This window comes from Pseudorasbora parva, chromosome 2, assembly GCF_024679245.1.
Source record: "Pseudorasbora parva isolate DD20220531a chromosome 2, ASM2467924v1, whole genome shotgun sequence".
Lineage (NCBI taxonomy): Eukaryota > Metazoa > Chordata > Actinopteri > Cypriniformes > Gobionidae > Pseudorasbora > Pseudorasbora parva.
This window is the reverse complement of record NC_090173.1, coordinates 30,926,902-30,952,085: the sequence shown is the minus strand read 5'-3', so window position 1 is coordinate 30,952,085 and position 25,184 is coordinate 30,926,902. Positions and strand designations below refer to the sequence as shown.

Genomic DNA, 25,184 nt, shown 5'->3' with positions numbered 1-25,184 from the left:
CTACTAATAATTATCGAAATGTTAAATCTGTTGATCCTCAGTCATTCTCAGACTCCATTAATGTACCGTCTCTGTCTTCTTACTCTGATTTCTCTTGTCCTTCTGCTGTTCTCTCTACTTACAACTCTGCTATTTTTGAAAACTTGGACTCTCACATCCCTATGATAACTAAGCTGGTACCTTAATCTATTGCGTCAACTTAATACACCTGAGCTCTGACTGCTTAAACAAACTGGCAGACATCTTGAGCGCAGATATAAGAAAAGTGACCTGGAGGTGCATTATCAAGATTTCTGTGCTCACAAGCTGAAATGAAAGTCAGCTCTTTATGCCACACATACAGAATATTACTCCAGCATACTTAACAATAATTATTTCAAACATATTAACCCATCATCGAATCTTATTACTGGCTCAGTTGACCTCTGCAACTCCTTCCTCCACTTTTTTGTACATAATATCAAATGTATCTATGAAACATTTTCCTCAAACTCATCAAATGTCTCCTCTAACTGGTCCTCACCTCAGCCCGTAAAATACATCTTCTCTAGCTTTACTCCCATCAGTCCATCATCTGTTAACATCATAATTGCTCAAACTAGCTCATCTACTTGTCAGGTAAATCCAGCGCCTACCTCACTTCGTAAAATCTGTAATCTCATCTATTGCTCATCTGATCAACTGTTCTTTTTCTTCTGCATCTGTCCCCCTATCATTAAAAACAGCTGTGGTCACTCCTATTTTAAATAAACCTGGGCTGGATTCTTCAGTGATGAATAATTTCAGACCTATATCTAATCTTCCTTTTGTTGTAAAGCTGCTTGAAAAAGTAGTTGCCTCCCATCTACAAGCTTATTGCTCTGCTAACAATCTTCCTGGTCCCTTTCAATCTGGCTTTCAGTCAGGAAAATAGTGCTAATGACCTGCTAATGTCTGCTGATTGTGGTTGTCTTACTGTTCTCATCATGCTTGACTTAACAGCAGAGGTGGGACAAAGTCATTGTTATGCAAGTCACAAGTAAGTCTCAACTCTTTGCCCTCGAGTCCCGATTCAAGTCGAGTCAAAGATGAGGCAAGTCTCGAGTCGAGTCCAAAGTCCTACCATTTTAGTTGAGTCACTTCAAGTCATCTTACCACAGAAATAAAAAATATACAAATCATGTATGTCTGTAAAATTTGTATTTATTTAAACCTCTTTTTATACAATGACATACAGTAAAAAAAAAAAAAAAAGAAAGAAAATGTAATTTTTTTACAGAAAATGCTTGTATTTCAACAGCATATTGCACTAGAACAATGCACAGCAGCTTCAGACCTTTATTGTATTGACCTCATATTTTAAAACAGTTCAACTTTCAAATAGACATGGGTCCTTTTAGCCTAAACTTAGGGCCTTTATGGGAATATTGTTTAGCTTATTTTTGGTTTCATTTGGTTTACTTTAATAATTGAATATATTCAATTATTTTGTTTTGCTATACTTTTTATGCCAGCTTGCCAGGGCCCCCCTAGCACCCCCTCGCGGCACCCAGGGGTCCCTGTCCCCACTTTGAAAAGCACTGCTATAAAGCATATGACTTCAGTTTCTTGAGGGAAAGGGCTTTCTTATGACTTTTGAAGCAGTGAAAATATTCTTAATATTGCATACACTGAAACTGAAATATCGTATCCATAGTGTATAATAGACAATGAATATTAACACAACAACACTGATATGAGTAAAGAGTAGTTTTAAATACAACATGTTAGGCTATAAAGGATTTTCTGACATCTGTTTCAGATTCTTCTCAGGTATGAAGAATACCTAAAGGTTTTCGGGCTGGGGGGCCCAAAACAAGTCCAATATTATTATATTATTTATTATCAACAGTATAATTTATGATCAATAATTTATCAATAATGAACCAGCAACATATTAAATTGAAATCTCTTGGAGTTTAAAAAGCAAATACAGATGGGATTTTACAAAATTCTTGCAAGAAGAGGTTTGGAGATGGAAAAACAGAAAAAGTGACGTGAAGGATTATGGTAACTCCAGTCGGAGTTATTGCACACATATTAGGAGCAGTGGTGAACATGCACACTATAAACCGTAAAAAGGATAAGCCCTGCATCTCAATGTGCATCTGCCCTAAATAGTATTGAAAATTACTAATGTCACATATAGCTACTATTTAGGATTAATATGCACTTTTTTACAGTCTATGATTGGGAGTTGGTGCACAGGAAAACACCGGGAGCGCTGCAGAGACATATTTATAATAAAATACATTCGAACCATACTACTGTTATTATTAGCAGCCTATACTTTTTGTTCCTTTTTATTTTTTATAGTAGTCTGCCATAATAAATAGCCTACATTACAAAAAAATGTTTTTAAATTAAATTAGGTGGCTCACCTCCCTGTTTCATCTCCATCTCTGTACATCTCTGCTGGTTGAATTGTTTGTTTAATTTTTTTTTTTTTTTTTAAATACACTGAGAGTGGCGCGGCCGTGTGAAAAAAAAAATGCCCCAGGTTTTCATGGGAAGTAGCAAGTCTTCTCGAGTAAAAAGGCGCAAGTCCAAGTGAAGTCACGAGTCATTGATGAGTTGAGTCCGAAGTCATCAAATTCATGACTCGAGTCAACACCTCTGCTTAACAGGTGCCTTTGACACTATATCTCATCATATAATTACCCCTCAGCTATCAGATATCAGCATCACGGGTAGCGCTTTATCTTGGTTTATATCATATCTCACTGATCCAGTTTATTTTACTATTTATAACTTTAAATCTTCTCTGTGCTCCCTCTCTCTCAGGGTGTTCCTCAAGGCTCTGTTCTTGGACCACTTTTGTTCAATATTTATCTGTTGCCTCTTGGTCTCAGATATCATTGTTATGCAGATAAATTACTAATGTACATCAGCCCGCTCAGACTCTGTTCCTCATGCACTCAATGAATACCTGTATTGCTGACATTAAAATCTGGTTACATAAAACTTCCTTCCATTTAATAACAATAAACTGAGGTTGCTGTTTTTGTTCTACCATCCCTTTTGAAAAAGTCTGAACTGAGTCTATATTGATGGGGCCACATTCATTTCATCTCATACTGTTAAAAATCTAGGAGTAACATTTGACTCGTCGCTTACATTTCAAGCTCATACAAGTTCTATTACCTCTGCTAGCCTGGATGCCAGCCGAACTCAGCCCCGCCCACAACATTTGAGCTCGGGCAGTTTGGTCTAGACTTGATCCAATGAGGAGTAATTATGCCCGAACAGAAACTGTTCAGACCAATGATATTGTCAGGGCATGCTTTAGACAACGATGGACAGATGATAAACAGTAAGGTAATCATCCAGGTCATCAAAGGTGCTTGTTGAATTTGTTCTAATCTTAAACGGAGAACTTGTTCGTGTATGCATTCACCTTCACTATTTCTCTCAGAAATGAATGCTCATGTTGGTAAGTACTCTGTGTATCCTTAAATTCTTTTTTTTTTTACAACACCAGCAAAGATCATTAACACTCATCTTTTTCTTCTAACATTACTTATTCCAGCGTGCATGCAGATAGGGTTACCAAGTTTTTACAACAAAACCCACCAACTACTAGCCCTGTCAATCATCGTCAGATTTGTCACAGTTCAAATCTCCTACCGTATCGGAGAAAAATGTAGCCGCACGTTGATCTGCCATGTGTGGGTCTTTAGTGCAGAGACTCTCGTCATGTGTTTGCAGTTTAAATATAATGACGCATTTAAAAGTTAATGGCCAAACATGTGATTACAAAAGTTCACAATGCTGCTGCAGGTGAAATATAATGTGGACAACACTGAATAAATATTTTTGTCAGGTTAAGTATTGATAGTTGGTCACTCAAACCCCTTTATCTAAACTTCTCTACTTAACCGCTGGACTCGCACACCTGCCATGTTTGTAGTTTTTTAAACATTTTTATCCGCGTTTGTAGTTCTAATCGAATCCCCACATGACCTCGCAGTCAGTGGGTTGTGGGCAATATCAGCCATTAGAGTGCCCATCGATTCATACTTCAAATTCGGACTGGATATAGTAAACCATCCGGGAATCTTTGGAATACTCTTTTCAACATACTATGATTTGGGACATACTAACTCTATTTTCGAATACTATTTAGTATGGATAGAATGCGAATTCGGACGCAGGGCAATAGCTTTTCGGGAGGATTCTCTGAAAAAATATGGCATTTGGGGAGTAAAATGTGTGTTATTTTGCAAGGTTGCCTGCTAAAATTTGCATTCCTGGCCTGGGTCTATATATCAACCCGCGGACATGGAAAACAACCTGCGGGAAAACTGCAGACTTGGCAACACAGTGCACTGAGTTCTGTTGACATTTGACAACTAACATTATGCATCGCTTTATGCGTTTCTCTGATTGGTTGTAGGTCTATTCAGTTGATGACATTCCTGGTTCGGTTGAAATATGCCCATAATTAGAGCCCAAAGGAGCAGAATCAGACTCATATTCTGACTAGAATTGACCACATCAGGCTAGCATTCTATCACCTTCATAATATTACCCGACTGCGACCGGCTTTCAGCACTAATGATACCGAAACTCAAACGAGTGCTTTAATAACGACTCATCTGAACTATTGTAATTCACTTCTTATTGAGCTGACCACTCGACTACAGAATGTACAAAATTCTGCTGCCAGTCTTCAAAAAAAAATTTCTTCAATCAAATTTGCTCTTTAATCTACACTGACTACCCGTTTCTGTCCGCACAAATTCTATAGTTAACTTTTAAATGTCTTTGTGGACTTGGTCCCTATTATTTATCTGTATTTCTTTACTATTATTCTCCTCCTCGTTCTCCGGTCATCTGACTTAAAACTGCTTACCGTACCTCGTTTCCGTCTTTCAACTATGGGTGGTAGATCATTCAGTGCCTTTCATTGTCTTATACTTTCCAACCTTCCTCTGGTTAAGTGTTCTGCTGTTTGTTTTTCTCAGTGTATATTTGTGTGTATATGTATATCTATGTTCAATATTAATGCTGTGTATGCATTATTTTCTTGAGCTTGGGAAAGGCGCTATATAAATAAAACATTATTATTTTTTCAAAAATCGCACATTTCATAGGAAAAATGCATTTTTTTTAAAAAATGAGATCAAGTTTGCATGTCCATATTTGACTACAGCCTGTGCGAGACTGTTCAGAACAAGTCGGTATGCAACTAAAAAGTGATTGTGATTTTAATTATTTTTAACTAAAGCAGTTATTTTGTGAATAACTATAATTGAGCTAACATTACATTTAATGATTTTACAAAGAAATTTTGTAAAATTTTGTTTCCGGAAATAAAAAGGAACAAGTCTTTGAATAATTTACAGTAAAAAAAACAAAAAAAAACATAAATTGACATTCCCAGAATTCCCTGCATGACACTTCACTTTTGATTTATTTTCATTGAAATAATTGTCTTATTTTTTTCTTATCAGTTATGTACATTAAAGGGTTAGTTCACCCCCAAAATTTTAATTCTGTCATTTATTACTTAACCTAATGTTGTTCGACACCCGTAAGACCGTTCATCTTCAGAACACAATTGAAGATATTTTTGTTAAAATCCGATACCTCAGAAAGGACTTGATTGACACCAATGTAATTTCCTCTCTCAAGACCCATAAAAGCACTACAGATGTCATTACAAAGCCCATCTCACTACAGTGTCTCTATAATAATTTTATGAAGCAACGAGTAGTTTTTGTGCACAAAAAAAAAAAAAAAAAAAAAAAACTAAACTTGTATGGTGATAGGTCAATTTCAAAACAAAGTTTCAAACGTTATGAATCAGTGCATCGGTTCATGATTCGGAATCATGAATCAATACGCCGATTCATAACCGTTCGAAACTTTGTTTTTAAATCATCCCATCAATATATTAGTCGTTATTTAGTTTTTTCGCACAAAAAATAATAATTCTCGTCGCTTCATAAAATTATTGAACAATCACTGTAGTGAGATGGGCTTCATTTGTGTTCCGAAGATGAACGGAGGTCTTACGGGTGTCGAGTGACATTAGGGTAAGTAATTATTGACTGAATTTTCATTTTTGGGTGAAATAACCTTTTAAGGTTTTGTGTTAAATATAATGTTGCTAAATGAATGTTTATTGCATTACCTTTACTTGTCATGTTACTGTAATGGTGTTTTGTGTGTGTGTGTGTGAATTATACAGCGTGCCTTTTATACATTCTTCTCAGATTGTGGAAAAAGTTACTTTTACTGATCTTTGCGAGTCATCATCACCTGTTATTGGTGGTTGTCAGTGGTTGTCAATGTTTTACAAAGGTCCAATTTTGGGGAAGTTCTGGCATCCACAGCTGCTGGTTTTTACCGTGGTTTTCACACAAAAATGTTACAGTAAAGAATATCTGCCTGTGTGCAATTGTTTACCATAAATGAGGTTATGAGGTGGATAATGTTACAGAGTTTCACTCCTCTGCCTTCCCAAGTTTCTATACTGTAATTACATGCATGAAAATCTCTCTCTCTCTCTCTCTCTCTCTCTCTCTCTCTCTCTCTCTCTCTCTCTCTCTCTCTCTCTCTCTCTCTCTCTCTCTCTCTCTCTCTCTCTCTCTCTCTCATGGAATTCATGCATAATTACTTGCATAATTATAGTTCTCTCCATTCTGCCATTATGGTTGTCTTGCTCACCGTATCTCTCTCTCTTGCTGTCTCCCACACTCTAGTTTCCTCGGATTGAGAAACATATCGTATAGGCTGTTGTATCGCAATGGTTATTGAGCGGCTTACAGTGCGTCTCTTGAGCACGGTCCACATGGAGTATATGAGAGGCCCTGCTGAGAAAAAAGTGGCACACACACCCTACTTGTACGATTTACACAAGTGTTTGTATGAGTCCTTGTGCTCTGGAGTTAAGAGAGCTTGGTAAGAGAGAGACACAGCTTTGCCAAATGTTTTTTCCATTTATTTTTTTATGTTGAGAATGTGACATCCCAACAAGAAGACAATGTCACTGATGAGGGAGTAAAGGAACATGGTAAGATCAAGTGGAGCATTGATATGACCATGACAGTTGGATGTTAGGTCTTTAGAAATGTCTGTGGAGTTATTTTGTTATATTTTGAAGACACATTCTTAAAAAAGCAGTATGTTTTTAGGATAGGGTTGGACCTTAAATAGTTAGTATTATATAAACAGTGTCTCGATTCACTTCGGCACATTTTTAGCCATTTTTACAGGGCAAATTGATGCCTGTCTCACTTGCTCATCTCTGACTAGGGCAGCAAGTCTTTGTGGTGAATGAGACACTATGGTGTTCAGGGTAATGTCTGGATACATCCCACCATGTAGGATAAACCACATCTAACAGGAGTAACTGCCGACACAAGAGGATGCTGCCTAAAAGAGATGTCCAGGTAGCCAAAATTCTCTCCGAAAAACTTTAAACCACATCTATCAGGAGTCAATATTCATGGTCGGGCTGCTATAGCCAAATCTTTGGTCACTGGTGTCAATGCCAAATGTTGGTTTCATTGGTGCCAAAAGTGTAAATCTTGGCCTGTGGATAATGGAAAAAATGTCCCACATCTGTGGGAGTTACGGTGTGGAGAACCCTCAAAGAGTGAAGGGTGTGTTGTGTATCAGCGTGATAATGCACCCAACACACATATGAAAGAGAACATGAACATGAAAGTGAAGTTGAACATCTCCATGGTCCTGCACCGTCACCAAATCTAAATATTTTTGAGCCACTTTGGGGTATTTTGGTAGCCTGACAAGCCAGACCCACATCAAGATGTTTGGTCTGGAAACTCACCATAGACAGGGCTCAATCCGAGGGGCGGGATAAACGGTTGTCTTTCAAACTCCCTCTGCACGCGATAGGATAGCGCTACACCAACCAGAGCAACGACGGTGAAGGGGAGCTCGCTGACTGATTAAACATTCACCGTATCCGGTCGGCTAAACACCGAACACATCTTCCCTTTTTAAGAATGACTTCAGTGCCGCTCTTTGTTCTTTTCTCAGAGGAAAGCTTAACTCCAAGCGTTCCAGAGTCGCGGTCAGAGCTGATTCGAAAGACCGCCGCCGTTCTCCAGTTTCTGTGTTTACTAGAAGCACGCAAACGCAACTCGGCCGTCGTCATTATGGCCCCGCCCGCCGACTCTATACATGATGTGATTGGGCCGTCCAGATTCTGAGGAATACAGCTCAAATAGGAATTGAGAGTTGCTAGACCACACTTGCGGGCAAATTAAATTTGCTGCCACTAGGGTGCGTCTAGATTTCTAAGCTAGTATTTTGGAGGAGCAAGTCAGAAAACGGTTTCCTCCACCATCTTCACATAATGACATGGCCGCTGTTCTGGAAAAGGAATGGCTCAGAATCCCTTTGGCCAATGTGCAGGACTTGTATCTGTCCTTCCCAAGACAAACTGATGCTGCATTGGCTGCAAAAGGAGGCCTTACTAATAAATCATTGTGCTCTTAAACCATGCGTTTCAGTTTCATTGTCAAAACCATGCATGTTTGCACTTTAAATTAAAAAAGCAATGTGCACTTAAAATTACCCAGATTATGCACTTTATAAACTGAGAGAAAAAAAAAAGGAGTGTGTAACGTTGGACATTCATTAGTGTGAGGGGTCATCAGACTCCACTGGATTACACAATCTTATAACATTGATGAATTAGATGGTTGAGTAGGCTAGTTCATAAATTCATAATGGGCTATATGGTACACAACTTATGCTAAAAGCTAATTTAGATAGCTAAGGAAACACAATTTCTCGACAAAAAGTCCAAAAACGCAATAACAACAAAATTCTGGATTGGATAGGAGTAGGCACACACACACACACTATAATATTATAATAATATTATAGCCTATTATTTTAGGATATTTGGGGTGCAGTGGTCCGGTTTTATTATCAGGAACAGCCAACAGAAACAGATTAATAAACAAATAATTTTGATGAATCTAAAATGCAAAAAAAATTGTGAAAGGGTTAAGTAGGCTAATGTAAAGGTGTTAGAAATATAGATAGTAGAAACAATATAGGCTATATATCAACGCAAAATCACCAACAAGAGTATTAGCGAAGCACGTAGTATTTGCTCTTATTCATTGTCACCCATGTTTCAAGTTTTGGTTTACCTCGCTTTACACACGTGATGATCACTGAAGGCACATATTTTCACATGTGAAACGCTAGATTGTAGCTGTTGCTCTTCTCACACATTCTCGGCAAAAAAAATAAAGGTATTCAACACGGTATTTTAAATGCTGTTGTCAGCAAATTATTAATTTATATGATTTCAGAGATAAGTAAGGAGGACCAAACGCAGCTATAATCATGAATGTCTTGAAGCTATTGTTGAGTAAGTTGTGTGCGCTATCTGCTGGTCACTTCGAGAAGCTTTTGTTTCGGGTGACAGTTCAAAAACGTAGCCTACAAACTCAATAACACGAGTAGTGTGTTTACCTGACAAAATTAATGTAATGTCTTAATTATTGCTGTAGAATACTGTTAAATTGAAATGTATTTTCTTAGTTCTCACGCCCACCTTCTGCCGGATTCAGCAACACCGTCCTCCTGGATCGAGCGAACCTCGGGCTGTAGATTCTCCCAGCGGAGCTGCGGCGGTGTGTTTGTTTTACTGGTGTGTAAATTAGCCGTAATTCGTTTGCTCAGTAATGGCGTGGAAGAGAGCTAATTGGGGCAGTGTTGATGGGTGCGTAAATGAGTCTCAAGTGTGATATGCTAATGAGACCCGGATTCTCCAACTCTCCTGGATCAGCCAGCATGATATCATTCGCACAACCATAACAAACGTCTATATGACATCTTTTACTTTGTTTAACCTACTAAAAAACGACACATATTAAGTTGTTTTCATGTGCTTTTATTTCAAGCTATTTAACTTGACATACAGACAAAGCTTACTTGGAGAAGGAAAAAGCTAGTTTATGATTAATCTGATTACACTAACACAACACAGTACTGTGAATTACCATGGTGTTTTTGAACCATGTCAATATGGCTACCAAGGTAAAGGAGTAAGGGATATCCTTGAGTAGCATAACTGGTACCACCACAGTACTTTTTGGAGTCGAAATTAAAAAGGCAGATGAAAGACAGCATTATAAGAATTTTATTTTTATTTCTTTTTGACACTCTCATGATGTCCATAATCCATCTTTTCAGCCATTTTTAGGCCATTTTAATGCTTGTGCGTTCACTTCTTCCCCTCCTCCTTTTCTGTTACAACTAAACAGAAAAAAAACAGATAATATTACATCTGTAAAAAAAAAAAAAAAAAATATATATATATATATATATATATATATATATATATATATATATATATATATATATATATATATATATATATATATATTTTTTTTTATGTACAAACTAAAGTGTGTTGTTTTGAATGTTAAAATGATAGTGTATGACGGGCAAAGGTCATTCAAATGTAAAATAAGGGAAATAATATCCATCATCAACAGATGTCGAAATCTTGTGCATTCTAAAACACTGTTAGAGTTAAGGTTGCACACTAGAGAGGATGGAGGCTTTTGGCCATACCTCGAACTTCCAGCTTGCACTCCACTTCATCCACTCCTAGTTCATTGATGGCTCTGCATGTATACTTCCCTCCATCAAACAAGCTGGGCTTACGGATGTTTAAAGTCAGCACACCCTGATTATTCTGCATGAGAAACTTTGGATCCTCTCCAATAATCATCTTATTTTTCATCCATATAATCTTTGGCTGGGAGGAGAAGAACAGCAAATGAGAAAGAGAGAGCATTGTTGCTTAAATGGCTTAAAAACAACTGCATGGGTAATGGCTTTATATAGTCACGCAATACACAAACACTTACTTTCGGGTACCCACGGACGGCACAGCTGATGGCGGCGCTGTAACCTGCGACGACGGACCTGTCCACAAGAGGTGTGATGAATTTAGGAGAGCTGTTCATATCTTTTTCCTTGTAGGGTTGTGCTTTATTTTTAAGACCTAAGAGAAAGAGAAAGGAATAGGATTAGACATTTATATTGCTTCAGCAGAGACACTAATGCACTAATCGTCATGTAATGCAACATTCAGTGTTTCGAGATTCATTTAGCCTGTACCCGTTTTGGTGATGACAGCTGTGTTTTTGCTGATGCCAGCATCATCACTCATGCCACAGATGTTCTCACTAAACACACGGAAGGAGTACTCATTCCCCATCACCAGATCAGACACGGTGCAACTAGGTCTGCGATTGTGTTCAAGAACCGTGAACCACTCCTAAAACAACGAGAGACAGACTTGTTGAGAAACAGCCATGCAAATAAAGAAGCTCTGAATTGAGAAACACAGAAGAGACATTTACACACCAAAATAATTTTCGACAAACGAACAGTACATTTGTACGCTTGCTCTCTCTCTGTGCATTGCTTTCATTTACATTTGCATTTATTCATTTTGCAAACGCTGTTATCCAAAGTGACTCACACATGTCATCTAGAAGAAGCAGACAAACACGAGAAGTGAGAAAGTTTCAGACATTGCTAATACGGATTATTAGTGTTTTAAAAGATTAATGATCTGCTGTCATTGGCCTGGTAGGTAGAGTCATTGAAAAAGAAAACTTCAAATAGGGTGTTTTCAATGTATGTATGTATGTATATATATATATATATATATATATATATATATATATATATATATATATATATTTTTTTTTTTTTTTTACTGATGTAATGCAGATTTTTGAGCCATCAACAATGTGTTTAATTTTTTATGACTGGTGGTACAACCAAATAGTTGTATATGCATACTGTAGTTGTGCCACCTGACATGGAGAGTGTACAAACATACCCATACTTTTTACCAGTATTTGAGAGAGATCTACAAACATTTTCACTCTTCCACAAGGATCAGGGGTCCACTGGATGATGCATTATCATGTTTATTGTAATAAGCTTGTCAATTCATAATAAAAGAGCCACCCTGAGAAAATACAAATTGCTGGATAAAAGTTTGATATTTTTTATGATCTCAAAAGCTTTAAACCTACTGATGTTTATCAAATGTTTAACAACCTAAAATGATGCTATTTTAATTTGTTCTTATTAAAACTTAAACAGGCACGACTGGAAAATTATCAACAACAAAAATAATTTCATGTCACTTTTATATCATCTGGACTCTGTGTACTGGTCATTGCATTATTGTGAATTCCGGGGGTGATCTTATTTTTCAACATCTTAAGCCAATGTTCACAAATAATACTAACAGTAGTTTTTAATTTTTTTTTAACAACAAAAAAGTAAGATTAATATATATTTACTTATTACAAAATCTAAATGTCCTGCAGCAATGGTGCCCATGTTGGGTTTAAGTCCGGCTGACTAATTGATCACACAAAACATGTGACCAGGACAGACCAGGCTATGATAAATGATAAAAGGATTTGATGAAAAAATATTTCTTATGCCCCAAACAAGACAGTAAAGAGTATGTATCGCATGGTACACGTTGCCTGTTATAGGGTTAAGACAACATTTTAAATAGTTTTCTTAGTCTGGTCATTTGTTCCATTTTGGGGGTTTAAGTTAACAAAACATTAAATAATATGTATTAATAAAGGAAGTGTATGTAAGATTTTGGCCAAAACTGGTACTGCAATCACTATCCCCTCTCCCCTCTCCACCTTATTTGAGGTTGCCAGATAGGCTGCAGGATCAGCAGGAACGTTTGTAGATCTGCAGCTGTGGTAACTAGAGCAGATCTGGCAACCCTAAAGCTCAAACACTACTGACTTCGTGATTGGTAGATAGGTTGAGGGTGGAGCTTCAGGCCAAAACACAACATGACAACATCAACATCAGCTGAGGGCTGCAACAACAACTTTTAAATGACAATATCCTGGCCGGACTACTGCTGTCAGTGATATTTGAAATAAGTATTTGTAATTAACATGATTCCTTAATGTCTAGTGACATATCAGGGCCATTGTAGGATTAATTCAAATATATTTCTTACATACAGTTCCTTTAAATGTACTAAAATTACTAAATAGTTTTTATAGAATAAAGTGATAAATGTTAAGAATTTATCAAAATATTTTAAAAGGAAATAATGCACCTGAAAACACAAAAAATATGCACATCATGTCATTGACCCAGATACAGACCTCCATACGTCCATCCATTGGTTAGGATATCCCAATGCGTTTGGTTTCCTGTGCTACTTCTTGTCAAAAATTCTAAATAAATAATATTTGAAAATTCTATTTGAGAATAAGAACTCAAATAATGCTTAATATAAAATCAAAATATATAATATTTAACTTTTTTGCTAGATATATAGGGCATTTATTTTGTATCGATACTAAAGGCTACCTACAACCATTCATGTGTGTTGTTATGTATTGATTTGAAACTTTTAAGAGCCAAAAATATTTGGTACAGGCTACAAGTTCTTCAACGCCTTATAAGCTCAGTAAACAATTTTCTCCTGGTGCTTGCACTTTGTGCAGAAGGAGCAGATCAAATTAATCTCTAAAACTGTTCTCTATAATGTCACTGTATGCCATATAGCATTAAGATTTAGGGGCCTAACCAAACCTGTAACTAGAAAAAATTGTCCCCATATATTTGGCCAATACTGTGCTGTTGCTGGTCCCGGTTTACCTTGGTTTTCATGTCAGCCTTTTGGATAGTATAGCCAGTGATTTCCGCATTGCCGTTGTCTTTTGGTGGCTTCCATTCCAAAGCAGCATTGAAACCCCAAACATCAGTTACAGTGACAGCTATCGGTGGCCCAGGCTTGTCTGCGAGTATGGGAATGAAAGAAAAAAAATGACTGTAGGTAAGTATTACTTTAGAGCTTGACACTGATACATTGTCCTCATTTTAAACATGAGACTAATTAATGTGTGCTAATTGAAGAAGAAGCTACAAGTGAGTGAGCAGAGGAATGATAAAAATGAGAAAGGGCTGATATGAAATGGCGAAGAGGGTGAAAACATGAGCGTGAGGTAGAGATAGTGAAATCAAACTGCAAAAAGATTGAGAGCGAGAGAGTTTGAGTTTGCGGCTGGGAGCGGTTGGCATTAATCCTGGGCAGGCTGCTGGGATGCTGGCAGCAAACTGTGACTAAATGGCTGTCTGGCTCATCTGAAGGGTTTTTGCACTCTCATTAGCTTACCTCCCAGCGGGAACACAGAGTGAGTGTCCCCTAATCCTATCCTAATCCCGTTCAACACCAGGAATAATCCAAACAAAACCCCGCAGAATAATCCCTGCAACCGAACTGACCTATGACATCCTCAATTTTGATGAAAGTGTAAGTGTTTAATATGAAACCTTCTGACAGTTTAGGAGTTAGAAAATGAGTGTCACTTTCGAAAGTGATCCTCAAACAGTTTCCATGGGTTAACAAAATTAACCTGACTCACACTTCATAGGGAAATGAACCTTTTGAACTGTGCAGTTTAATCCTTTCATTTTATGTGATCGCTGTAATTTCAACTCCTTCAATATTCAAGTAAACTACCCTGTTGTATGTTTTGAAGCATGGCAGCTGGTTTATGCTGATACTTAGCTGGTCATGAGCTGGTTTAAACTGGTCCTGTGCTGGTTATAAACTGGTCCTGAGCTAGAGCTAGTTTCTTAGGACCAGTACTGAGACCGTCTTAAACCAGCTATGCTTCAAAACATACCTAGGCAGCATATGCATGTTTTTTTTTTCTTCTTCAACAGGGTATTTCTATAGCGCTTTATTTGCTTTTGTTCTCATCTGATAGTGTCAGTGCAATCAAATTAATGATATTACTGAATATCAACTCTTTCCCCACCAGCGTTTTTGAAAAAATAAATTGCCAGTCATCGCCAGCGTTTTTGATCATTTTCACAAAAATTTCATGGCCCCCAGAATATTTAGCTGTTTTGATCTGAACATGCAATAAAATCAAAAGAAAGAACAGACACTCTGCTTATAAACAATCTTGCTTGAAGTGTTGTATTCTACACTTCAATATGGGCAAGTTTCATAAAAAAAGCAGCATTTTGAGCTAAACAAACTGAGAAAATCATGTTTTTAAAATCATGTTTTTCATCTTTTAAACATGATGCCATTAACACCCCCCTAATACTTTCACAGTTCTTTAGCTCGTCCTGGGTCAACATTTCATTCAGTAACATTAGGCAGCTGATTTAAAGGGTTACTTCAGCAATTAGCATATGGCTTTGTATCAGTAGAAACCCTGGAGTATAATCAAATGATTGCCCCCCCCATGAATTCACCTTCAGATTACCTTTAAACCATCACCTATACATTGTGACGGATGTCTTTAGCCATCACATCACATCTCATGCTGTTTTTGAGCATTCCGCCATGAACATTGCACAAGCTTTATCACAGCATGTCAAGTTGAAAGCCTTGAGGGCAGTGCTCTGGCGTTCCACTCAGCAGAGCTTTAGGAAGCTTGAGGTCCTATCCCGATCCCATTCACTTTTTCCATCTCCTGCTGCTTTTCCTGTCACTCCTCATGTAGTCTTATTACCTCAACTCGAAATGATCAAAAATATCAAATGAATATTTATGGCTTTCAATTAAGACCAACATTTCAGACAACCCACAACTCTCTAACCCCTGAATTTGAAATGATGTTGTTGTGCACATCTCTGTTAAAACATTAACCAAATCACTTTGTTGACACTAACCTACAACCTGGATCTCAATGGTGGCTTTGTCCTCATTGTTCTCAATCTGCACGGACAGGGTGTACTGGCCGGAGTGCTCTCTGACCGCTTGCCTGATAAACAGAATGGTGTCGACACCACTTGTGCGGACATTCACCAGCCCTGTGTCTAGAGGTGCGCCATCCTTGAACCAGGTCACCACTGGACGTGGTTTGCCCTGATAACAGTTAACATGGTGTAAGTTTATAATTTTGAACTTTTGTAAAGACCAGTGACTGAACAGCAAAGTAGCACTACACAAGTACATAGCAGAACAATGTACGTGCATGACTGACCTGGAAGGGAATGACAAGGTTGACCTTCTCACCCACTCGTTTGATGTACTTAGTCCTAAGCTGCCGAGGGAGGTGGATTTTAGGACGCTCTGAGAGAAGAGATTGAGAGGAGAAAAAGACAGAAGAAAGCGTGCTGAAAATGACAACACACAGAGTAGGGTGTTTATATACTTCATGTTCAGTGTGTCATAGACGAGTGTGTCGTGTCTGTGTTATATCTGTATTTGAGTAGGGATAGTTCACCAAAAATTACCATTCTGTCATCACTTATGCAAGAAGATTTTTTGAAAAAAGGTTTTTTTTTGTCCACACAATGAAAGCCAGAGTTGTTTTGTTGCTTTCAGCAAGTTAGCTACAACCTATCACTGCGATTTTTTTTAGCAACCTAGATATATCCTGATAGTGTGTGTTGTTTGTTTGTGTATGTATGTACGTGTGAGTCTTACCAACAATCTCCCGAATGGTGACAGCTTGCGCCAACACAGCTGGAGGGCTATGGCCAGCGATGTTCACAGCTGTCACCCTGAACAGCATCTTCTCTCCAACAGGCAGCCCTCTGACCCTGAAACTATTCTTCTCAACAGGGGTCTCGTTGGCCGACACCCACTCAGTGGCTGTGAGTTCCACCAGGGGCAAAGTAAGTGGAAAACCAGCAAGATATGTAAACATGTCAAAAAAATGATCAAAACCGATTACTCCACTGTGATCGTTTGAAAGTGAGAAGGCACTCTATGTCAGTGCCATAGCAAAGCTGTGACTCACCTCCCTCAATGCAATATTCAATGATGTACCCGTCGATGCCACCAGCTCCAATCCTCTCAGGGGGAAGCCACTTTAGAGCACAGGTACCATCTGTAACGTCGTCCACGATCAGTCGTATTGGTTCACTAGTTGGAGCTATGAAGGTGTAGGAAAACAAAGAGAATGAATGCTTATTAAAATACGTTTTTTGAGAAATTTGCAACAGACTGAGGAACTAACCGATGGGCATGAAAGGTTTGGAGTTGGCGCTGGGCTGGGAGATGCCAATGCCGTTAACTGCAAACACCCTCATCTCATATAGCACACCCTCAATCATCTTCTTAGCCTCATATGTCGTGGACTCGTAAATGTCAAAGTTCAGCTTTGTCCATCTGGAAGAGCCCTTCTTCTTCCTCTCCATTAGGTAACCTGGAAGTACAACTAAAGTAGTAAGAGGTATCCTACACATGTAAGAAGATAATTCATAACCTACTTCAATATTTTCTTACGTATAACCAAGAAGCAAGAATGACAACATACAGTCAAAATATTACAATGTCAAATTCGAAAGAAACACAAACGGTGAGGATCTGTTTTACCTTTTACTGGAACTCCACCATCAAATTTGGGTGGATCCCACTGGATACCAGCAGAGTCCTCACCCACTCCAGTGCATCTCACATTCTCAGGTGGATCAGGCACATCTAAACACAGCACAGAAATAAAACAGGAGGAACAGATGGGACATGGCAGATAATGAGGACAGAACGAAAAAGTTGCAGATGGTATGTATGAACTCACCAACTATCTTAACCATGACATCAGCCTTGTCCTCTCCTGCTGGGTTGAATACACTGATATGATAAAGGCCTTCGTCGGATCTCTCTGCCCCTTCAATAACAAAGCAGCTCAGGTTCTTCCTGGTCTCCACTCTCACACGGCCTTCAGCCTCAGTGATATCCTGCATCATACAACGATCATGTTTTCAAGCATGTGGAATATATTGGAGATGCTACATTTCAAAGTTAATTTCCATATCCTATGTGATGTAAGATTATTAGAGAGAATATGTTCCTGCTGGAAAGATCAGCTTGAAATTCATGCTGGCTTTGTCTAGGTGTTCACCAGGAAAACCTGAGTGAATGGGGTCATCTAGCATGTTTTTTTGGGTAAACTGGCTAACCACGGAACCCTCGATGGTTAAGGTAGACTGGTAAAGACACAATGTGAAAAGCGACCAGCACTGCTAGTCTTTTCAGCAGGGTTTTTATCACTGAATCTGATATGAAAACAAGCCCATATGCGTTCTTGGCTTTGCTGAAGATGACAGTATGTGACAGTTTGCCAGCAAGCTCTCACAGTATCTCCTTTTTTCCAGCAGACAGTGGGAGGGGGCTCTCCTGTAATGTCAACATCAAACCGGAGCTTGTTTCCTGCAACGACGATAATGGTGTTTTTGTTGACCATGCTGCCAGTGGTGTCCAGGTGGATTTTGGGTGGCTCTAGATGAAAATAGAAAGAATTAAAAAAGAACATAAAGCAGTTGCCTTGCAACACTATAATGTTTAATTTGTTGATGCAGGTAAGAAATTTACCTTGACGAGGAACGTAATCAATCTTGATCTCTGGGAACAAAAATATAGATGTAGGTTAATGTTGAAATTTAAAATCTGATTTCAAAAAATCTGGGTAATAACATGCTTATAATGATTCTCATTTTTCCATATTATGAAGCCTCATTTTTACTTATTTATATGTAAGACCTATACTGCATTATAAGAACCGTTATAGTTACATTTATAATATTTGTATAATTGCTTATATTGCTTATATTTTTATAATTGATTATTATTTACCAATCTGATACTTTCTGGAAACTTACCAATCTGATACCTCTCGATCAGCTTGACATCTGCATCATTCGGATCAGTTTGGGGCTCGAATAATAATGCAGGGCCGACATTATAACCTGTCAATATTGCTTTGCTTTGGGAGCTGATGTACCAAATATGGTTCTAAGTGTGACATTTCCGTCACATGCATAAGTTATTTGGGCCAACCACAATGCACCGGATCGCTGGCCAATCAGAGCACACCGCGCTTTTCAGAATGATGAGCATTATAATAATTGATGCGTTTCAAAAAGAAGGGGCATAGAGGATCAACAGTAATTTACAGTTTGTGTAAAAATGTGTGAAGTGTTTTTTAACCAAAATCTGCGTAAACACATTGCAGTAAACAAAATACACAAAACTTGTTCTTTTTAGACCCATCATATGACCCCTTTAATCCTTATACATCATTGTATAATGGATTTTGAGCATGCACATTGAAAAACCAAATGCATGATTTGTAATAATACAAATAAGTGCTCTATTTGCACTTGAAATTATGTGCAAATATGTGCAAATAGCATATTTTCTTAGTGATAATTGCTATTTGCAAAAAGCAATAGATGCTATTTACTAAGTGAAATATCATATTAAGTGAAAATAGTAATATATTCTATTTATACAAATTTGACCTATACATACTATTTGCACCTCAATAATGTTGTACAATAACAGGATGCAATAATCACTGTAAATTATTATATTTATTACAATTATTGAATGGATGTCACCGGCTTAATGGGACAATAAAAGTCCTCCCTACACCTAACCCTACCTAATAAATGCTTTTATTATTATTAAACATTTTGTAAGGCACTTTATTTCCACATTTAGAAAATGTTCTTAATTTTTATTGAAAGTAAATGCCTATCCGATGTGATTTGTGATGAGAAAAGGGGGAAGAGTGAGCTCTGCAGAAGGCGGATTCGAACCAGGGTTGATCGCGTCAGAATCAAGGATCTTGAGCCTTAAGCTTTACTGATTGCAGCACTGAAGTGATTTAAAAAAAAAAAATAGTTTGGCCTAGGCAGATTTAGCGTGGATAGCACTTGACAACAAGGCATGCTATTTGCACTTGGTGTGAAAAGAAACTCCATAAAAAGAATGTTAAATGTAACAGTTCTTATAATGCAGTATAGGTCTTAACGATTCTTTAAAATCTATTTATAGATAAGTAATACCTATTTATGAATTATAACCCCAGTTATAATTATTTATAAGCATGGGATTCTGCTTCTCTCTCTTACCCAAAAAGTTGAGTTTGGCTGAAAGGGAAAGAGCATATCCCTCTGGTACAAAGGTGTAATCTCCTGCATCCTCAGGTTTCACTTCATCTATCGTCAGCTTGTGGGTCCTGAGATCAAAAATGTCACCACGACATAAGAAGTGTATGCCAAATTATTTTTCCCGAAAAGCAATGCTGGAGCAAAATGGACATTTCGATGACTAGTCAGTTTTAGTGTCCTGACATAAAACAATATTAGTGGGGTTAAGGACAAGGTGAGCTTGTTTATGCATGAATCGATAAGGGTGACTGTAAATTAAACGATATACCTGCCGATGTGTGTCATTTTGATGCGGCCACTTGGAATGACCTCCACCCCATCCTTGTACCACTTGCCAGTCACTTTCTCATCAGACACTTCACACTTGAACACAGCCTGCTCTGCTGCCTTCACTGTCAGATCAGCTATACTCTGCAAAACCTCCAGTTCCTTGTCTATAATAGAGAAAAAGGAGCCAAGAGGCAATTATTACAAAAAAAATACATGCAGAAATACTAATAAAATATCAGCCAAACAGGGGAAGGATTAAGAAAGGGAGAGTTTTACTTTTTCAAAAGAAGTACCTTCCACGTCCAGCTCTCCCTTGGACTCCCCTCCGCTAGTGTACACATAGTATGTTCCTATGTCCTCTGTGGTCGCCTCATTGATGATGAGCCAGTGCTTTGTCCCATCTTTCTTAAAGCGATACTTTCCATCTCGGCTCAGTTCCACTCCATCCTTCATCCTGAGAGAGATGAAGAGAGACAGAGGGAGAGCAAGACAGAGACAAAAATGGAAATAATGTTCATAAGAGAAACTGAGGAAGGTAATCTATGCCAAGATGACTGAAGATAAAATAGGAAAGATTGGGATGTGTACAAAGGGAACATGGATGGATAAAATGGGACATGACGGAAAGATGTAGAGCAAGTGAAAAGAAACTTTGCCCATGCCTTTGGATACAGCAGAACACAGTAGCGAGAGGTGGATCAATCTTGAAACATGGTGCTCACATTGTATCAAGAGGCTCGATTCCACTAAAGCTTTTATCATTTATTTTGCATGAAAATGAGTTCACCCAAAAATGAAATTTCTTTCATTAATGACTCACCCCAATGTCGTTCCACACCCATAAGACCTCTGTTCATCTTCGGAACACAGTTTAAGATATTTTAGATTTAATCCGAGGCCTTTCTGTCATTTGAATGTAAGTGTATGCCCGCTCGCTGTCCACGTCCAGAAGGTAGTGAAAACATCATCAAAGTAGTCCATATGTGACATCAGTTGGTTAGTTAGACTCTTTTGAAGCATCGACAATACATTTTGGTCCAAAAATAACAAAAAATACGACTTTATTCAGCATTGTCTTCTCTTCCGCGTTTGTTTTCAAACCTCAAATAAAGAATCAAATGGTCGTGATTCAAAAGATTGATTCATGATTCATATCGCCAATGTCACGTGAGTTCAGCAGTTTGCCAGTTTGACACGCGATCTGAATCATGACTCATGACCGTTTGAATCTTTATTTGAGAAACACGGAAGAGAAGACAATGCTGAATAAAGTCGTACATTTTGTTATTTTTGAACCAAAATGTATTGTCGACGCTTCAAAAGAGTAACTAACCAACTGATGTCATATATGGACTACATTGATGATGTTTTCACTCCCTTCTGGACGAGTATAAGACACGAAACCTTCCCCCTTCTTGTCCGAACATGAGCAGAAATGTCGAAAAGCAAAAGTGGTCACAGACAGCTCTCAGCCACATTGCTCATTTAAACAGAGAGTGGTAATGACAGAGAAAAATGCTTCATCTAAAACTAAATGTTTCATTTATTAGAGGCTAATAGGTTTTTGTGTTGTTTGAAATGACTATACAGTAGTCATTGTTAAATGATTCATTGTGTTCTATAATTGTTGGTAATAAACAGAAAAAGAAAAAGCAGTCAGATAATTTGCCGTTTAGGCCTATGTAATGTTAATAATGGCTTGTTAATTCTAAATTACTATAATTAGCGATATTGACCTTGATAGTGCTGGAATTAATTTAGTCAGCTAGTGATTTATTGAGCATTTCAATTGTGCAGCTGGTCTGGTCAGTATATTTGTAGTCTTGTTGACTGAACTAAATAAGCATGTGACCAATTGAACAGGAAAGTCTCACCAATTTGGTCCAGTAACTCACCATTTCACATTGGCTGCCTCTTCAGACACTTCAACCTCAAACTCCACTTTCTCCCCAACCACCACATGGACATCATCCAACATCTTAGTGATGGTGACAGGGGGTTCTGTTCATATAAACACATCAATAAGTGGTTAATATATTCAAACACACAGTTAAACGAAAACACTTTTACAGCAGAATATGAACTACATTTTCATCAAAGGAATTTGTGTATACAACAGGGGCAGATGGCAATAATAATCCATGGAAAATAAGACAAAAATTATATCTTACAAGAAGTAAAACAGACAGAAGCAGAGACCTGGCTCAAAAGCAAATGGCTCAGTAAAACAAGGTAAGAATAGCTAACTGACAGCATAGACAGAGTTTTAAAATAATCAATAAGGCAGATGGCTACCACTCAAGGACAGACAGGACACAGGATGGCCACAGATAAGAAGAGACAGAACAAATGAGAGAGCTGAATTCACAAAGAGGTGGTGTGCTAATGATGCCAGTGATGAGAATGAAGAAGATGATTGATGATGATGATGATGATGATGATGATGATGATGATGATGATGATGATGATGATGATGATGATGATGATGATGATGACAGTGTACCTTGGACAAAAACCTCAGTGAAACTCTTCTCCTCTCCAACCACACATTCATACGCGGCATCATCAGCGAGGGCGCACTTGTTAATAGTGAGCTTACGGATACCACCAACACTCTCAAAGACATATCTAACAGGGAGAGAAATTCAGCACAAACCTCATGTAAGGCATCGAGCATCAACCTTCCCATCATGCCCTCCTGTGACATTGTCTTTTCCCTATCCTTACATTCATAATCAATGAATAATTAGTGCAGCTTTTGGTCTTTCAAATTGTTATACAAAATAGTTCATTCTTGTTAAAGGAACACCACTGTTTTTAGAAGGGCTTATTCAACTTCTTTCCTACGTTTAGATATGAGGGGCAAATGCATTTTTGTCTCAGTGCATGCATTGTTTTCGTTTGGCAGGGTCGCCGCTAGCTTAGCATAATGAATGGAATCCTATGTTGCCAGCTACTAGCATGTCCCGAGTAAAAGTGATCCAAAACTTGTGGCCTGCGTATAAATAAGTACAAATAGCGATGCAGATTAAGACTAGGCGATTCCCTAGGCAGATATTGACTAGGGACTATATTATGGGGAAGCACAGGTGAAGCACTACGTCCTCACTGTGCCCACATTTATAAATGTAGGAAAGAAGTTGAATAAGCCCTATTTCTAAAAAACAATGGAGTGTTCCTTTAATTCACACTGGATCATACTTGGCTGAAGGTTTGATCTCCTGTCCATTTTTCAGCCATTTGACTTGAGCATTGGGGTCAGACAGCTCAACACTAAGCTGTATTCTCTTTCCCTTTTCCACAGAGTAAGCAGGTTCCAACTTCTTTAGGAAAGCTGAAACAGAAATAGCACAAAAATATACAATCCTTACAATCTTCGACTACCAATTCCAAAACTTTTTTCCTTGGTTTGTCAACAAAACTATATATTAGGGATGGCTTTGAGCCCTGGGACCTTCATATGTATGTTTGTGTGTGAAGAACAATGTCTTTGTGCATCCATCACATGTCTCACCATCACTTTTTTTGGGCTCCACCTTCCTCATCTTCTTAAGTCTTTTGAGCATGCCCCTAAGATCAGTGATGCCATACTCAAAGGCGATCTTCTCATAGTCACATGGTTTGGCATCTTTTAGGATCTCCCAGACATCCACATCCACATCAGGCTCCTCCTTTTGCTTCCTCTCTCTGAGGCACATAAGAACCAAAAATATGGTTAATCTTCATTTTTGGTACAACGTTGAAGCTTTTCTGTTGTATCATTAGTTTAAATATTTTAGAAACTTGACTTATTCAAAGGTCTTTTTAATGTGTATAAGTTCACTGGACTTTATCAACAACTACAATAAAAAAACAAAAAACAGACCCATACTGGCACCTGGCACACCGAACAAAGTTTCGGCGAAAATTAATAGCATTTTTTCAAGTTTATAACTCGAACCTGTGCGCGTGCATGTGTGTGTGTGTGTGTTTGTTTTTGTGAACTATCAGGACACAAATGTGTATAATGACATGGGTATGACATAATTAGGTTATTTTCAAGGAGAGTGTGAAATATGAGAACATTACCCATGTCCCCACTTTTCAAAATGCTTATAAATCATACAGGATGAGTTTTTTTGAGAAAGTGAAAAAATAGAATGTTTCATGTGATGGGTAGGTTTAGGGGTAGGGACAGTGTAGGGGGATATAAAATATGGTTTGTGTAAAAACCAATATGCCTATGGAATGTCTCCCCATTGTTTGTGTGTGTGTGTGTGTGTGTGTGTGTGTGTGTGTGTGTGTGTGTGTGTGTGTGTGTGTGTGTGTGTGTGTGTGTGTGTGTGGTCTTGCATGGTCTTATATGTTCTCTTATAACCCCATACAGAACAAAAGTTGAATAAAATGTCAAAAGTGAATAAATGACACCATGCATCAGGATGGTTAAAGTGGAAATGAAGAACTTAAATTCCACATAAGGTAAATGGAATAATAATAATAAGCAAAAACACTGAGGATGTAGAACTTCTTACAAACCTTTTTTTGAGCAAAGCACTGAAGTCCAGATCACCTGCATCCTCTCCTGCATCTCCCCTAGAGTTGAACAAGATGCATACAGCATCTTAACCAACATTTACATTTATGAATGAATTGTGTTTAAGGCATATATTTTATCAGCATTCCCTGGGAGCTGAACCTATGACCTTGTTAATACTAGCACCATGCTCAAACTGAAGAACAGGAACCCTGGCTCAGTCCTAGGGCTAAACCTTTACCTCCTGGGGCTGGACCTGGAGACAAACTCTCAGACACGAGGGAAAAAGCTCCCAATCTGTCTATGAGATTATTACAGCTCAGAAGAGCAGCTTCTGGCAACAGACTGCTCCCTCAATCATATGAATAGCGTAGAGTATATAATCTTGCATGTATTAACATGAGGCGCATAAACCACTAAATCTGTGCATACACTTACA

At 38.1% G+C, this 25,184-nt stretch overlaps 1 protein-coding gene across 3 annotated transcripts in view; it reads right to left on the bottom strand.

Annotated features, from left to right (window-relative positions):
- Positions 1–10,161: 10,161 nt before the first annotated feature.
- Positions 10,162–25,184, bottom strand: part of mybpc2a (myosin binding protein Ca) — a 38,043-nt gene continuing 23,020 nt past the window's right edge. For all 3 annotated transcript variants that reach the window (XM_067415481.1, XM_067415490.1, XM_067415498.1), the window contains 22 exons: positions 24,748–24,804; positions 23,747–23,919; positions 23,434–23,566; positions 22,736–22,860; positions 22,128–22,233; positions 20,526–20,686; positions 20,231–20,396; positions 19,924–20,030; positions 18,380–18,409; positions 18,144–18,286; positions 17,586–17,745; positions 17,384–17,488; positions 17,025–17,213; positions 16,806–16,940; positions 16,490–16,657; positions 16,044–16,132; positions 15,730–15,925; positions 13,696–13,835; positions 11,146–11,305; positions 10,893–11,029; positions 10,594–10,780; positions 10,162–10,272 (listed from right to left, as the gene is read on the bottom strand). In XM_067415481.1, the coding sequence (XP_067271582.1) occupies positions 10,241–10,272; positions 10,594–10,780; positions 10,893–11,029; positions 11,146–11,305; positions 13,696–13,835; positions 15,730–15,925; positions 16,044–16,132; positions 16,490–16,657; positions 16,806–16,940; positions 17,025–17,213; positions 17,384–17,488; positions 17,586–17,745; positions 18,144–18,286; positions 18,380–18,409; positions 19,924–20,030; positions 20,231–20,396; positions 20,526–20,686; positions 22,128–22,233; positions 22,736–22,860; positions 23,434–23,566; positions 23,747–23,919; positions 24,748–24,804 (2,899 nt within the window). In that variant the 3' untranslated portion in view covers positions 10,162–10,240. The remainder of the gene's footprint in view (positions 10,273–10,593; positions 10,781–10,892; positions 11,030–11,145; positions 11,306–13,695; positions 13,836–15,729; positions 15,926–16,043; positions 16,133–16,489; positions 16,658–16,805; positions 16,941–17,024; positions 17,214–17,383; positions 17,489–17,585; positions 17,746–18,143; positions 18,287–18,379; positions 18,410–19,923; positions 20,031–20,230; positions 20,397–20,525; positions 20,687–22,127; positions 22,234–22,735; positions 22,861–23,433; positions 23,567–23,746; positions 23,920–24,747; positions 24,805–25,184) is intronic.